At 38.5% G+C, this 16,782-nt stretch overlaps 1 protein-coding gene across 1 annotated transcript; it reads right to left on the minus strand.

The window, feature by feature from the left end:
- Positions 1–982: 982 nt before the first annotated feature.
- LOC101157310 (integrin-linked protein kinase) lies at positions 983–16,405 on the minus strand. Its single transcript, XM_004075304.3, has 13 exons — positions 16,274–16,405; positions 15,345–15,581; positions 7,923–8,088; positions 7,161–7,256; positions 6,979–7,075; positions 6,785–6,868; positions 6,614–6,699; positions 6,425–6,534; positions 6,100–6,227; positions 5,834–5,955; positions 5,609–5,708; positions 2,379–2,509; positions 983–2,297 (listed from the first exon to the last, which is right to left on the minus strand). Exons 2-13 carry the CDS (start codon positions 15,431–15,433, stop codon positions 2,148–2,150), a joined length of 1,359 nt encoding a protein of 452 aa, XP_004075352.1. The 5' UTR covers positions 15,434–15,581; positions 16,274–16,405; the 3' UTR covers positions 983–2,147.
- Between the last annotated feature and the right edge of the window lie 377 nt (positions 16,406–16,782).

Genomic DNA, 16,782 nt, shown 5'->3' on the forward strand with positions numbered 1-16,782 from the left:
TAATCTAAAGAAATAACACGCCATATAGACGAAAACGTTTTGATTGGAAATTAATATACATTTCAAAACAGGACATTTTTGAGTTTTTAGTTCAAAACTGTGGCTTTTGTTCTTATTTTAGAGCCAATTGCATGAATAGCTTGATGTATCGCGTTTAAAACACAAACTTCTAGAAATGCTGCGTTCATGTGGTGTTTGAATGATCGGAAGAATGAAAACCACTCCCAACACCACGTGGATGCTGGAGCAGGGGTCCCCCAAACTGTTTCTTGTGAGGGCCACATGATTCTTCTCTAATGTGTCAAATTTTAAACTTCTTTTGTCTTTCTTTTATTATAAAGCACTTTGGTACCCCGAGGGAGTTGTATGTGGGTCTGATCGCATGGCCAGATTGAAAAACAAAAAACAAAAAGAAGAAATCACGCACACGGGCATTGTTCAGGGGGCCGGACTAAACATGGAGCCGGTGTTCTAACTAGATCACCTGATCCGGCCCGTGGGCCATAGTTTGCCCCCCACTGGGCTGGACTAGTTGGAGAAGCGAAGTTGCTGTGGTATGCCACGTCAGAATGCATAAAACAAAAAAGTTGCAATGCAAAAAGAAACTAGGATTCAAGTGTTATAATGACCTAAATTTGCTTTCCCTTTTTGACATTTCAAAACATTTGAAAACTTTAATTTCAGGAACTTAGAATGTTGATAAATACATCAGCCAGGAATCCATTAATCAAAACAAAGCATTTACAGCTCAGCTGAAAAACTAAATGTGACCAAATTTTAAAGCAAAATATTGTAAATGCATAAAATATTAATATCATATTATCCAAGTAAATTCCACATATTTACCTCCATAAACAAGTCCCCAGTAAACCACTGTTTTTTTTATTCTTATGCTGAACTTTAAAAAAATGATCATATAAGGGACACTACTTAACTAGACTGTATTTCACTTCTCTTTGTCCTCCACAAATGACACATTTCATTTGTCCATATGTCTCATTTTAATATACTTATATATAAATACATACATTTGGCTTTAGCAATGTGAGTCGGCACAAACAAAGCAAGCTGGTGGAGGCACAGAAAGTCTTGGAGGCAAAGATGATTAAAAAAATAAAATAAAATGCAAAGAAAGCAGTATGTGGACACTTAAAAAACAATATAGCAGTAGTATGAGTGCTTCAGAAACAACCAAACCCTTAATCTGCCACCATCTCACTACAAAATAAAAAACAAACAAATTGTACCTCTGACCACGATTAAGAAACACTGCATTGATTCTCTGATGACCAGACAGAAAAGAGCTTCCCCGTTTACATTTTAAGCTCTACTGAATTGGATCTTCACAAAGAGACACCATAGTTTTTGTTCCAAGTGACAGAACCCCTCAAAAAGAAAAGAAAAAATATTTTAAAATTTCACTAAATCACATTGCAATAATACAAAAATGAATAGAATATTTTTAAAATGCTTAGAGTAGATTTGTTTTGCCCTGAAAAGACAATTTCAATTGTTTTTAAACATCAAAAGAAGATGAAAAAAACTGCAGACTTGAATTGTCTGTATGCTAAACTTTAAGTTTAACCATGCTTGAGACGGGCAAAGTTTGTCATTGTTGCACATTTCTGCTGCAAGGCACAAACAAGCACTCAACTCCTCTTCCTGTAGCTCATTCTGACATGCTCTCATATTGTGTACACTTTGTTGCCACTAAAAAATCATTTCCCACTAACCAAGCTTTGGATCGACAGTAGCTTTAGGACAACTCCATCTTGGGGGAAAAAAATAAAAGATTTCTAAATCACCTGTTTGAAGCAACAGACCATCATGCTTTTGTTCATTCAGTCGCACGGAAAATATTATATTCAGTCCATGATTAAAATGTAGACAAACGGCAACAGTAAAAACAAATCAGCTGCAAAGGTAGTATTACAAATTTCATACAACATTCAGAAAGAAGGGGGGGGAAAAAACAATGGAAAAGAAGTGACTGCAGCTGAACTAGTGTCAGGAACAGAAGCTACAGTGGCGCTGAATGCAGTGGTAGAAAGGGCGTGTAAGGCAATACTGGTAGGCACCACACCACCATATCAAAGTCACAACCAGGGACAGGAATCGCACTCTTTAAATGAGGATTTTCTTTTTTTTTACTTGTCCTGCATTTTGTCCAGAATGGGCACAATCATATCAAACTTCGGCCTTTTAGCCGGATCCTCGTTCATGCAGATCTTCATGAGTTTGCAAATGTGTGGAGAGATGCCCGGGGGAATAGTGGGCCTCAAACCCTCCAAGGCAACCTGAAATGACAAAAACATCCAATTGATAAATTAACAAATAAAGCCCTGAAGTGACAAACACACACACACAAACAGATGTACCTTCATGCCTATCTCCATGTTAGACAGGTCAGCGAAAGGCACTTCTCTGCTCACCAGCTCCCAGAGGAGAACAGCAAAGCTCCACATATCAGCTGAGCGGCGGTTGATCTCTTCAGGCTTCTTCTGCAAAGCTGGAAACCACAAGAAGGTCACACTATACAATAACTAACACAAATGCTTGGAAACTCCACAGAAATGTGCACAACTTCAACACCCGCTCTGATGTAAACCTTGTTTTGGGAGTCTTTAACATGCTCTTGTTTCATTTATCCCATGACGGAGGACACATATAAAGAAAATGAAGCTTAAAATTGAATATCTGAGTTTTCTTTTTTTCAAATTGCAGCAATAGCTGCAGACCATACTGGATATTTACAAAAATATCGTCTCACACACGTTTGTAAAGTGAATACATAAGAACAACAAATATGCATCTTCAGTAAAACCTAATCTCAAACAAGTACCAGTAAAGATGGGTTCATAAAGTCATTCAAGCAATTTAAAATTGATGTTTATAAGAAAACAGGTATTAATTTATTTAAATTGTGAATTGATTTTTCTTTAAAGTAATTTCTTGTTTTTTTTTCTAAAGGCAAAAAAAAAAAACAGTTTTCAATTTTTTTTAAATACTATATAAGTTTATCACTTATTAATAAAACTTCTACCATAGTTTGGTTTAAATCACCAGTTAAGTGAAGTGTTTTTTTAAACTCAACTAAATGGGCTTGCTCTGGAAATTAAGATCAGATCAAAGTGTAATTTAATCAAATTGCATCATGAAGCAAATCAAATCATGAACTTCTAAACCAAAACTAAAATTCACTTAGTATTTTGGCAGTAACATTCAGACCTTAAAGCAGCCCATACAGAATCCTGAATTTAACCTAACCTATGTAGAAACTTTAACAACTAATCTATCCATAGCATGAAAGGCTTTGAATGACTGGGTCCGGGCTATGCTGTCCAAAAAGGCTGCTCCTTCTGACAAGGTTGAAACAATTAGTTATTCACAAAGTTAAAGAACATGAAAGTACACACACCAAAAAGATTTCTAAAGGTTTTCTTTCCGTTTTTAACTGTTGATAAATAAAACTATCCCTGATTGATTAATTTCCTTTTCAGCTCAGTGGAAATAAGTTTAAGGTGTTTAACAGAAAGCTCCTGAACCTTCGAGCAGCGAATGCTGCTCCAAGATCAGGGATACTAATAAAGGCTCAACTTGTAAACCTTTATTAGCAGCTTTATATTGTACAAAGATAAAAGGAAATTAGAAGAGGGTAACTAGTGAATGAATATTGTTATTTTCTATTTTTGAATCAAACATATTTAACATGACTTTTCCCCCTCTGTCTCAAAGACTAAAGATAAGGTCCTCTGTTTGCCTCCGTGACATTTTGGTCCACAGACATCTGCCTGATGGACCCCCACATTAATAATGAGGGCATCAATAAAGTATGCTAAAGCTAATGATTATTTTAAGCCTCATGATTGAGGAACATTTAACTTGAATATGAGAATACAAATCTGTGGAGTTCTCCGTCAATAAACCCCTGAACTCTTTGTTCTTTTGTCTGTTATTATGAATATGAAACCATGGAAACTACATCTTACAGTGAAGAACACAGACAGTAGATAACATAAATAAAATGGAGCATAAATAAAGCCAAGCTATGAAAGGCAAAATAAAGGTTTTCCTCCCAAAAAAAGTGACTATCATTATACACCACAACAGTAAAAGCAGAAATTAAGATTGGTTACTCGTTTGTCTCAGTTTTGATGGGAGCCACTGCCATCATGAATGATTTGCCATAAAGGATTTACGTGGATCACAGGAAAAACATGGAAGTTAAACAGAAGCTCTGTTTAAAAGCCCAATACATGATCGTTTTACATTTCCAGCTGTCAACTTTAGTTTGAAAACACAAATCAATTGCTTCCAAAAGAAAGGTTTGGTGAAAAATGAACATAAAAAAAAACATTTCCAGGGGTGTTTCAATCATGATGAATTTTTTTAATTCCGTGAATGTCTCTGAAAGCCATATTTCATGTTTATCAGAAGCTATCGCTTCCAAAATCTTCTCTACATGGGCGTGGCCGTTTGTGCTGAGCTGAGTAGCTCCGCCTTTGATCCTCCCTTTCTGATGATAATTGATGTGTCTGACATGAGTAGAGAGCTTGACACAAGGGGGGACAAACGACACCGACTGACAGTCTCTATTATCAAAAGTTTATCTTTAGCGATAAAGAGACGCGGTAAAGTGAATTTTTTTGGTTCCAAATCGACTCTTTTTGAACATTGTGCAGAATGACAAAATTAATGTATAACCAGAACTGGGTTCATGAAAAATTCATGAAAAAATGAAAAAGAACTTTGATAAGCCCATGAAAAATGCTTTGAATTACATTATAATTTAGGCTACATTGCAGCAGCAAGCGGCACTGGCTGTGGCTCAGAAGTGATTTGATGCTAGCACATTCTAGCCAGAAAGTAAGTGATTATTTGCATCTAATTTCCCAAATACGTGCGGCCAGCCTTGAACTTTTTTCTTTGCCGCACGGACCCAGAGGAGGATTTCAGTTTAGGATCATGGGTTAGGATTAAACCCATCAAATGGTTCCTGAGCGCGGCAGTTTCTGCTGCTCCCTGCTCCTCCAGGGGATGGATCAAGTGCAGAGAACACAACGGGACTTTAAACTTTAAGTTTACATTTAAATACGTGAGGCCAAAAACAAAATCCAGCCTTGGACTCACTTAAAATACATCTGGGCAATGCAAAAACGTGCAGGGAAAATCAGGTTGCACACTCGCTCTTGGGCTGTTGTGACATCACAAGGGCTCATTAATTCAAACAGAGCGTCTTTGCGACAGCTTGACAGCCATTTAAAAAGAGAAATACTCAGAAATGCAAACATGAAATGATTTTTTTGCTACATTTGTTCTCTTTCATAAAAAAAGGCCACACGTCCATGTCAAAAACCAAAACAATTATCAGCGGAGGGGGACTTTAAGGACTGTTTTTATTGGTGTAGACACTGTCTGTTTGTTTTCCCTTCATGTAATAAGTTTATGCTCCTGACTTACTTCGATTTCTTCGTATCTCGAGGGGAAATCAGTTCTAAATTACATTTGGTGCTGAGACAGTGCAGAGTTTCCTGGATCCATCATTCTCGCTCCGCCTTGTGTGGTTTCAGCCGTCAGAATAAATCTGGGCTCAGTAAGTGATGCTTACCCTCAGGAGCTACCCATGCAGGACAGTACATCCTGCCAGGACACTGGAAGGAGAACTTGGCGTCCGCCATGCTGATCCGAGCTGTCATGTCTTCATCTATCTGTTGTAACAAGAATCCAGCTGAGATGAGACACGTCTCATGGGTAATTTTATGTGGTTGACAGTTGAAATGGTAACGAGTAGATTATGTCTACGGATGCTAGGAGCTATGAAACAGGTTTTTACCATCACACTCCTGCTGTTGAGATAGTGGCGAGGGATCATGGGTTCCAGCGTGTGCAAGAAAGCCATTCCAGAAGCAATGTCCAGAGCAAACTTCACCGCTTGTGTCTGGTCCACCACAAAGTCTGAAGGGGCATAAGAGGACACAAATCAAATCAATTCCCTCCAACTTAAAGTGTTGAGAGGGACTGAAGTGCAACGAAACAGAACCTCCTCTAAAATGAAGAAGACAGGTGACAAAGTCAGAACCTTTGGATGGAAGTACTCACTAGTGCCTTCATGCAGCACGTTGTAGAGGGAGCCATAAGGCATCCAGTGTGTGATGATGATGGGGTGGGGGGCGGGAGGACACTGACATGCTCCTAACATGGGTAGGACATTCGGGTGGGAAAATATCCTGGGATGAGGCCAAATGTAGGAAGACAGAGAGACAAACAAGAGACAAATACACAAAGGTGTTCACAGAAACACAATCAGTTTGGGTGATTTACCTTCTTTTACAGTGCGCAAATCAAAGTGTGGTTCAAACCACAGCAAAGACATGAAGAAAATGAAAAACAAACAGGTGTTAATCCATGTGTGCGTAATGATAACCTGAGTTTGGGGTATTCCTCGTTAAAATCTCTGCTCTTCCTCGTGGTCCAGTCGCGAACCTTTAGCACTTTAACAACAATTTCATTTCCTTGCCAACGCCCTTTCCACAACTAAGAGAGGACAAACATTGTTATAAGATATAGCGATCCACAACAGTACATAAAAATGAGGAACAAGACTTAGAATTACCTCTCCAGACTGATTTTCATTAATTTTAGCAAGCAGGGAAAGCTGTCGGTGGTCGACGCCTGCGTGTTTGTTCAAAGTGCCATTCCCTAAAAACAATGGAGAGAAGTTAAAAGTCCAAACACTCAGAAAAAATGATCCAGCAGAAACTTGTTTGTGAATTCTGAGACTCACGGGGCCGAGTTCTCGTTGTGCCTTTCCAGAATGAATCCTTGAAAGGAATTTTTGCCAAGTTTTGTCCCATCTTCTCAGCTTTGTCTGTTTAAACGACAAGCAAATGAAACAATCAAATTAGATGTTCAATACCATAAAGATTCATTTGATAAAGGGGGAATACTCAGCTGAGCTGTGGCAGACAGCAACAATACCTTTAAGGAGAGTCCGCAGGTGAGGTTTGGCTTTGTCCAGGGGAGTCTCTCCATATTTATTACAGATGCTCACCTGAGCCCCACTGTTCACAAGGTCCTTGGTGAAAGACAAAGTGCTGTGAGCAACACCTCGCAGAAAAATACTGCTTTTGCACGTATTCACCACCAGAGGGAGCCCTAACCTCAGACACGTCATCGTGGCCCCAGAAGCAGGCATAATGCAGTGGTGTGTTTCCATGCTCATTGGCTGAATTTGTGTCTGCTTTGCACTGGATCAGCTAAAAGAAGGAGAAAGAGGATTAAGAGCCAAACAGGCTTGTCAGATCTTGTTTAGGCTTCACACACACAACTTTAGAGATGCCAAGGAAACCCATCCACAAGATTGAGTTGCTGGTGAACTCATACCACAGATATAGATATATGGCAAGCATTGAACCAAATAGCTGCCCAGCAGTCACTCTAAAATCAGACACTGAGCAGCAGAAGCTGCACTTTGTAGTTTCCCCACAGACAGTATGTTTGACAAACAAATCCAGGTCAAAACAGATTTTTCAGCAAACTTGTTTTCATTTGTAACAGAAATCTTTTGACTTCATAGTGTTTTATTTAAGCTTAAAAAGAAATCTGTATAAAATGATGATGTAAAAGCATTTTAACTTTAGCTGCTGGTGATGGTGCTGCAAGAACAGACGAGTTTTGTTCTTGAGATTGCTGACATCACTTCTGATTTCGCAAGGTCCTGTATTAATGAGGCAAACCTGCTGAGACATTGTCATTGCACATCTGTGTCTGAGTTGAATCTGCCCTAATACAGAAAGCTTAGATTTGTTTTGTCTTTTTAAAAGAAAATAAAAAGATTAAATCTAACATGACTTGAAAATACTGGTTTATTTCTTGGGCATCCCAGCTTTAAAAGTAGAGTGGGAGTGTCTTCAGGGCCTCACCTTTGCCACAATGTCACGATGTCCGTGGCTGGCGGCCAGATGGAGAGGCGTGTCGTCCCCCCGGTTCATGACGTTAATGCGCGCTCCCCTCATGATGAGCATGTCCACAACATTGGAGCGACCCTCCCTGCACGCCCAATGTAGGGGACTGAACCCGTGATCATCTCTGGGGGACAGGGGAAGCACAGACACAGGAGGATTTTGTAAGAAAAGCTTTTTCATACAAACAAAAATGTGGTCAATAAATCAGAAAAAAAGTTTGAATGTGTAAATAGAGGACTCTATTCTATAATCTATATTGGTAGAAGATCGACACGTTTTTTGCTCGTAAGAGAAGATGTAACAACCTCGATCCGGTGTGCTTCCGTCACACTGCTGGATTATCTGTCAGAGGAACTGACTAAATGACATCAACAAAGAAGAGAAAGACAGCAAGATTAAGAAACCTCAGGGCTAAAGTGACAGCCATAAACGAAAAGCTAGCAATATGACTGCATAACTCAAGAACCGCAGAGAGTGATGTGTCAGTTCAGCTTCTCACATCCTCTAAAAAAAAAAAAGAAGAGCTGAACTGAGTCTGTATGTCATTATTTACTATTAGACAAAAAACACAACACACATCAACCCCCTGCGATTCAAACCCTGCCCTTGTTCGACAATTATGGCTGAAGAGACTGCATAATGGAGGAGTCTCAGAACTGAGAGGCTATTATGCTGGAATTTGAACCTTCTGCTCTCCACGCTGAACAACGGCTCAAAGACGAGCTTTCAGTCGTCCCAGCAGAGGTCGGCTCTGTTTTGTGTTAAAAATCCTCCGCAGCCCTCTCACCAGGTGCTGCTGGGCCGGTTCACAAAAACATCCCATTAAAGGACATTTTCAGACGCAACTTTGAGGAGGATCTGGAACAGTACGCAAACCTAAACACATTAACAACGAAAAAATGAAAATAAATTGCAAACAATAGCTATGAAATGTCACATTCCAGCTTTCAAGAGCATCAAGTGTGATGACGGGGAGCAAAGGTTTTAAACGTCATCCGATTTCTTTTCCTTTATTTCTGCCTCGGTTTGCTCTGGATCCAGAAGAGAGTCTATAACACTGAAGCACTAGTTTTTATAGCCCAGAATCATCCCCCAAAAAAAGTTGTTTTAAGTTGAGCACCGGCGTCAAACTAATACTGGAGACGCCCCACGAGACCCTCACACAGACACGCGTTTAAATAGCCTTCTGGCATTAAACCAGATCTACTCAGAGATCTACTCACGAGGCAATTTCCTGTCAGACTAAAACAGCAGATCCTAAAAACTAATTACTTCTTACTGGAGCGAAAACTCCCCACAGACTGACTTCTGTGGTTTTATTAGCTTTCAGCTACACAGTGCAGTCTGCAAGGAGAGAGTGAATAGAATTATGGGTAACTGCTTAGTTCTTCAAATGGATGAAGACCATCACAACAATGTCCATGTTAAAGACAAACATGCTCAGATTTGTACATGAGGGGGGGACTATAAGAGTCTTCCATCAACATATGAAGAATTTCCTGTACCAAAAATAAAAACTGATGGATGAACCGATGACTACATAAAAAATGACAGGTTTGGTGGTATGAAAGCATTGAAATGTGTTTAAAAGTCATTAGGCAAACATTTTTTAAGCGGGGAGAAGATTTCAGTAAGGCACTGGAGCAAAAGACACTAAAAACAAGTGTTATAACAATTTATATATTGGCTAAAACTAAAATCCATCCCTACTGGAAAGATAATATGTTGTTAAAAGATGCATCATTTTCTGCTCTCATAAGAAAAATGTGGGAATTGTTCTTGCAAAGCTTAAAAAAACGTAATGAAACAATGACTGCCACCATTGAATAAAAATGATTGAATTGAAGCTGCTAAAAAAAGGAATGGACATGCGAGTGTCAGCTTAGCGATTTCTGTATGCACATTTCAGGGCTTTTTATATAGAAGGGATTTCCCCTCTAAGCCAGCTTTGTCTGTAAAAATGCATAGGCACTTGAGTGCCAGGCCTGTCTGCTGATCCCCCATTCCAAAAGCGAGTGTGGTCATTTATTTCAAGAACTTCCAGCTGCCAGCAGAGCTCAGCTTTGGCAGACTGAAGAGCCAGAGGAAGCAGCCCTGTCTCCACCCTGTATATTTCCGGGCTTGTCATCCTCCTGGTTTCACAACCTCACAGGTCTGGACTCTTAGAGGAAATTAGAAAAAGCTAACATAGAAAAAAGGAAAAAGCAAGAAAAGAATATGATCTAGACCAGGGGTCTGCCACCTTTAACGTTAAAAAAAGCATTTGGTCCAGATTCTTTCTGACCAAAGCCCAGTGACTGTTTTTGTGAACATGACGCCGATAATTTATTAAAAGTAGCTTTTAAACATTTATGACTATTGTATTATATTTATGTTATGTTTTTATTACATTATTTCTGACAGCAGCACCTGTACTTTCCTTTCAAAATAAAATACACATTGTGTCAAATTATTCTTTTCCTGCTGCAGCAAATTTACTTATAAAAATACAACAAAGTCAAATCAAATTTGGAATTTTCTATCATTACGGTGCGCCGTCATTCCAATTGGTTGCATGTAAATGTAACTAACATTGCCTCTCAACAGCAACAAGACATTATGTGTAGCAGAAGAGAAGAATATATGCTTTAAGCTTATTTTTTCATCATTTTACTTAGTTATCAGACATCAAAAAACTAACCAGAAATAGCAAAACTCAACTAAAAACAAATTTATCAAAACTACAAATTCATCATTTATTCAATTTTGTTAGCATTTTTTAAGAGCCAAAGAGCCACAATGGAGGGATATGAGGCCCAGAGGCTCATTTTGCAGACCCCTGACCTAGACTGACCTAGACTAATCTCTAACTGCTGTATCTAATCATCTGGAATCAGCTGGTTTCTAGCTCTGTTTGACCCCAATTAAAAAAATACACCTCTGTCTCAATTCAAGTTGCTATCATTTAAACTTGAACGTATACATTTATGAAAAATGTGACATAAGACGATGTTGCATGTTTTTTTGCTGCATGAAACTAAAACTTAAAATTAGAAATTCTGTTTTTTTTCCTTTTATATACATTTTTAACGTGTGTAGGTTGACATCACTTCCCTAAACCTTGTGGCTCTTCTGCAAAAACCGAAGTGATATGCAGATAGAAATAAGTCATTTTAATATTTAAATGAAAGTCACATTTAAGTTCATTAAAGGTGCCAGCAAACCCTGCTGCCCCGAAAGGGATCCAGCGGTTCAAGCAAATGGATGGACGTTCAGGAGAACTCTTGAATCAATTCATCATATTGGATGTGTTTTCTACCAGATGTCACTGAAAACTTCACATGCCCAAAGTCGAGTCCTTGATTGGTTGATGCTACACGGCGACCTCGCCAGAGTTCAGACATTTTACCTCTCGCCCACCGCCCTAATCATGCCCTTTAAATCGTGCCGCCACTCAGACCACACCGCTAGACCATTAACTTAACATTGAAACTGGCGCCTCTGTTGCACAAATGGCGTTCGGTTTCTTGTGTCAATTTCATCGCTGTGATCTCAGCTAAAGTCACAGAAAGGGAGGATAAAGGGCGGGGCTACTCAGCTCAGCACCAATGGCCACGCCCATGTAGAGATTTTGGAAAGAGACTTCAGATAAAAATGAAATATGGGTTTTTAAGACATTTAGGATGTGGGATTTTGGTTGAAAACGTCATCATCATATTCAAAGTATCACTGGGAACATTTGTTATTGGTCATTGGGGGACTTTAATTTAAAAAATTAACATTTCAGTTTTAAAACGGCTTTGTTTAAATAGAGTAGAACTAGTTTAAAAGACCTAATAGAACCAAACGGTCTGCCTGCAGTTCAGAAAGAAGTTTCACAGCAGTTGCGATCAAAATATCCACAAACTACAGAAGCGACAAAAACTGTGGAAGTGAAAAAAAACCTTTGAACAAACAAAAGAAATAAGCTTGCAACAATGCAAAACATGAACACAAAGTAATTTAAAGGGCCTTCATCATGCAAAATCAACTTTGAGCTTTTAAGTGTAATTTAATTTTAATTCCTTACAAAATAAACAACCCAAAGTGGTATTTTGATCTATTCACGCGTTTCTGAGTACTCCTCTGAAAAACCTGCGTTCTGAGCATCAGCCCCTCCCAACCCATGAAAACAAGCGGGTTCTCCCAAGGTGACATAGGGTATGTCCGAACTCCCACCTTAACACCTATATAGTGCACCATCTAGTGCGTTCGCCATTTTGTAGTGTGGTTCGAATCTACAGTTCCAAATCGAGTGCCCTGGAAATTTCCCAGAAGTCTCTGTAAAAAACCAGTGTGCATTGATGCTCACTAGATCGGCGAACATAAACCACAATGCATTGCGTCGGAAAATTTTTTACCCAAAAACATTTATTTAAATGTTAAATTTAATTCTTTTGATAAACCATCAACGTTTCAAAGGCACAAAACTCTCATTTAATTTACATTTTAACTTCGTGAAATCGATGATGTCATATCCGCTGTTTAAAAAAAAAAAAAAAAAAAAAAAAAAAAAAAAAAAAAGTGTCCGAATTGCTTTTAAAATTCACAGCACTATATAGATTTTTAGTAGTTAGGGGTTAGAGTGGGAATTCAGACACAACCATAGATCAGTGAGGATAGCCCCTTCCAGGAAGGGTCTGCGGTGCCAGCCACGCCCCCAAGCTAACAGAGACACCCACTTTCTCCTCTGAGCTAGCAACAATCGGCAAAACGCTTTCATTTTATATGCACAATATGCACATCCATCTTTGCAAAAGTTCAGATGTTGTTCGTTTTCATGGGCAAAACGCAGACACAATGCTGAGACTATAGGATGATGTCATGAAATGGGCGGGACCCACAAAGAGTGAGAGGGGGTGCCTCAGAGATCGAGTCGTCTTACTTCTTCTGAATGGGAAAATGAACTGTGAAAATAATTAATATTTAACTTTTAAAAAAATCCGTCTTTAGTGTGCCAAAGATAATGCATTACCTAATATATGAATATAGTTTACCCGGAAAGGCTTAAGAAAAGCATGATATAGGCCCTTTAATAAACCCCTGTCATTTATTTACTTCAAACATTTCAAATATAATGAGCATACAGAAGACAGAGCACACACAGATGACTTCAGTGCGTGCGTGCGTGCGTGCACCCACACACACACACACACAGCTGTGCTGCATTTGCATCACGTTTCCATCAAACATAGCTTTAAATCTGAGTAAACAGCTGCAGGGAAACACTACTTCCTGTGTCACTGCAATCTGTGAACCGGACTTCATAACAGCCTATTTGAGGCTGGATCGGGTTAAACTATTGTTTTCCACAAGGATGTTTATTGCAGAAATCTACAGTAACAATTAAGCTATCAAATGCTTACAAGTTCTGCAAAAACAAGTAAAAAATGTGGGATTTAACTTAAACACAAATAATAATTGAAAGTGATGTCTGTGTAATTATGCAATCACCATCAAGCAGCCTAAAATGAAATAGATTCTAAACTGGTGACATAGGTTCAGTGTGTTGACACGGTGACACGTCACCATGGAGACTTAGCAGTAAACACGCAAAAGGTTTCTATTGTCAATCATTTGAGGAGAAAGAAATGCAGACTGTTTTGAAACTGTATTTTCAAAACATTTGGCAACAAAGACTGCGATAAACATGCAAAGACAGCAACTACGCTCGATTCTGTATAACAAATGTGTATAAAAACAATTTAAAACACAAACGACTGGACGTTCCATCGCTGAGAGAAGGAACCGGAAACTTGTTAAAAAGGAGAGAGGAAGCAATGTCCACTGCTATATCCTAAATGTACATTCCTTCTTTTTTTTTGTCATTATCTTGCTACTCACTGACTTACACACAAGCAATTACTGTCTTCTGACCCAGCCCACTCTAATAATAATCTCCTCCCTCTGTCTCCCCGCTTCAGTAGGTGGTGAAAGATTCCCTTGAGGCTGGAGTTTTCCTCCTTGTAAGGAGATTCAGCATTCCACAGCTACTCCCTGTTTTGAGGGGGTTAACACAGTACCACTCACAATCACACAGTCACATCATTGAGAAGATTGAACTGATCTAAGTACAAAAACCTCTCAGCCAGGGCAAAGAGAGGAAAGGGAGAAAAGCTTCTTTAAAAACACACCAAGGTAAAAAGAATCTAGGATTTATCAACCGAAAAGAGGAACTCGACATGCAAAAAAGAGGAACTCGACATGCAATCAGCTAATGGGCAGTCTGTCACATATGGGAAAGCGGGTTCAAAGAGGCTAAATGAAGTCTGTCTACAGGATAACAAACAACAAAAAAGGAAATAAAATAAACAGGAATGTAGAACACAAATATGCCAATTCTTCCAAAAATGATCGATCTGATGCAATTTGTGCTTATGTTCATTTCTAACTGTGAAAAATCGTATCAGCAACTATGCAAATACTGCAGTTAGGAACACTATAATGTCCTTTTGGACATTTGAATCTCATGCCATATTTTATGACTCAAAGAACTGAAACAAAAAAAGTGTCAAAATAGAACTTCTAATAATGTATTTAAAAAAAATGAACTACTGTTATCTTAATAACTTTTTCTAATAGTTACAAATATTTTAGGTATAACCCAAAACATTTAATTTGTTACTAAACCACTATTACAATATAACTATAAAACCAAAATCAATATACTGAACCTTCCTCTTATAAAATGCATTAAAAGAGAAAAAATAAAGAAAAGGGAAGCTGCTCCAACAGAAAATCACCAATCATGTTCTTGTTTTCTCTAAAAATAAATTAACGTCAACCCAAAAAAGAGTATTTATGGGTGGCCATAAAAACTGTACTGGTATTCAGAGCAAAGTTCTTCTTTTTGTCCTTTAATGTCCCAAGAGAGTGACGCGAATTATAACAGCTCCCGTAAGCACCACTAACTGTCCTATCACAGTACAGTTCCTGTCCAACATCATGTATTTGGAATATTCCACTGGAATTCTGGAGATAAACAAGCACACCCACCAAGAAGCAGGTTCAGATTGAGGCTAAAGTAATAATGAAGGTGAAAAGGCAGGATGGGAACCAGAATTTAAAAAAATAAAATGCCCTTAAGCATCTTTAAAGGCAAGAACACAGGATTCATGTCATAAATAAAAAGACATTGTCATTTGTGAAAATGATCTTATCTAAATTGTAGCATGACATCTTTTTCTTTAAGCGTTAAAAATATTAACCATTAAAAGAAAAAATCTGCAGAACATTGTAAAAAGAAATGACAGAAATTGATTACACCAGCATTATCTTTCCTGGGTGAAAACAACATTTTTCTGGTAGGATTTTGAAGCAAATAGTCAAAGAAAGAATTGGGATTTCTGATCATCCACTCACCCTTGGTTGAGGTCATTCTCTGTATTGTCCAACCACAAGCGAACTGCCACTGCATTGCCTTCCCGGCACTGAGTAAAGATGTCATCCATGTGTGCCACTCTTTAAGATTCAGCTGAGAGCCAGCTCAAGGCGAGAACGACCAGGGATGTGAGCAGAAGGAATGAGACAAGTCCTGCCCAGCATCAGTCACTCACATGGACAGACACACTCTCAGGAGGCTTTTCTGCACTCAGAACACTGGAAAACAGGAGACACAAGAGTGAAAACCCTGGGATTGACTTCAATCTTTTATATGCTAGTATTTCATACAAGATTAAAAGATGGAATCCAACAACTAAATTATGTTAATATTATCCAAAATAGCCTGGGTTTCCCCAAAGCTAGAAAGAATCAGCACATTTTCCCCTGATAGCCAGAATTCAAATGTTCACATAACAGTAGCTTAGGTCTAGCCTGTTCTCAACGATAGTTATAACAAACACAACACCACCGTTTGTTTTGCTAAAAGGAAGGCTTACATGATGAAAGGTTACACTGCAATGCACAGGGATATTCTAACCAATTTAGTTGAATTTGCTAAATCTGTGTAACCGAAGCTGCTGCTGTACATGCTGTGAATATTCAAAAGGCTAACAACACAGAGAAGCTAGACGTTATTCGTAAAAACCCACGAGCTTCAAACAAATCCAGCGAGGTCTCGCTTCACATTAATTGAACAGAAACGCCCCATTTTAACTACAAATAACCAGCGTGATGGTGGTTGGCAGAAGCATAGGGGGCTAGCTATGCTAACAAGCTAACTATCCATCCCAAATGCTACATCCGTCTCTGTTTTTGACCTAAATACTGGTTATTTCAATCAACAATCATTATTTTGTTGTCAAAGACAAGTCGTTAAAACGAGTTTCTCCTTATAACTTAAAGCATACCTGATATATCCAGTAACAGCTAAAAAGAAAACGTGGGTAAATAAAGTTATTACTCTACTTATTCCGCTCGTTTTCGACGAATTGAGTACTGTACGTCTACAACCTCACCCCAGTTAGTGCGTACGTTGACTTAACCGAGAAAGAGGGTTGCGCCCTCTATAGGCGGCACAGAGAACTGTTTTATTTAGAAAGTATTCATGGCCTAAGGTTATGTATTTTTAGTTTTCCGTTATTACTTGGACAAGAGCAAAAAAATAGAGACAATTTTTAGATCTTTTGGATTGACAAAACCACCAATACATTTCAAGGATTAAAAGAGTTAAACGGATAGAGTGCAATAGGTGAAAACAGCCACGTTTATATTTTATTCGACATGGCACATTTAAAATACAAGTGAAGATGCATAATCATAAATTATGTATTTTACTTGCTTTAGTGTTAAATATGTGCTTTTATATCTGGACTATGAATATTAAACTATGAAAAAGTATTTTAAACAACAATGTCGA

This window comes from Oryzias latipes, chromosome 13, assembly GCF_002234675.1.
Source record: "Oryzias latipes chromosome 13, ASM223467v1".
Lineage (NCBI taxonomy): Eukaryota > Metazoa > Chordata > Actinopteri > Beloniformes > Adrianichthyidae > Oryzias > Oryzias latipes.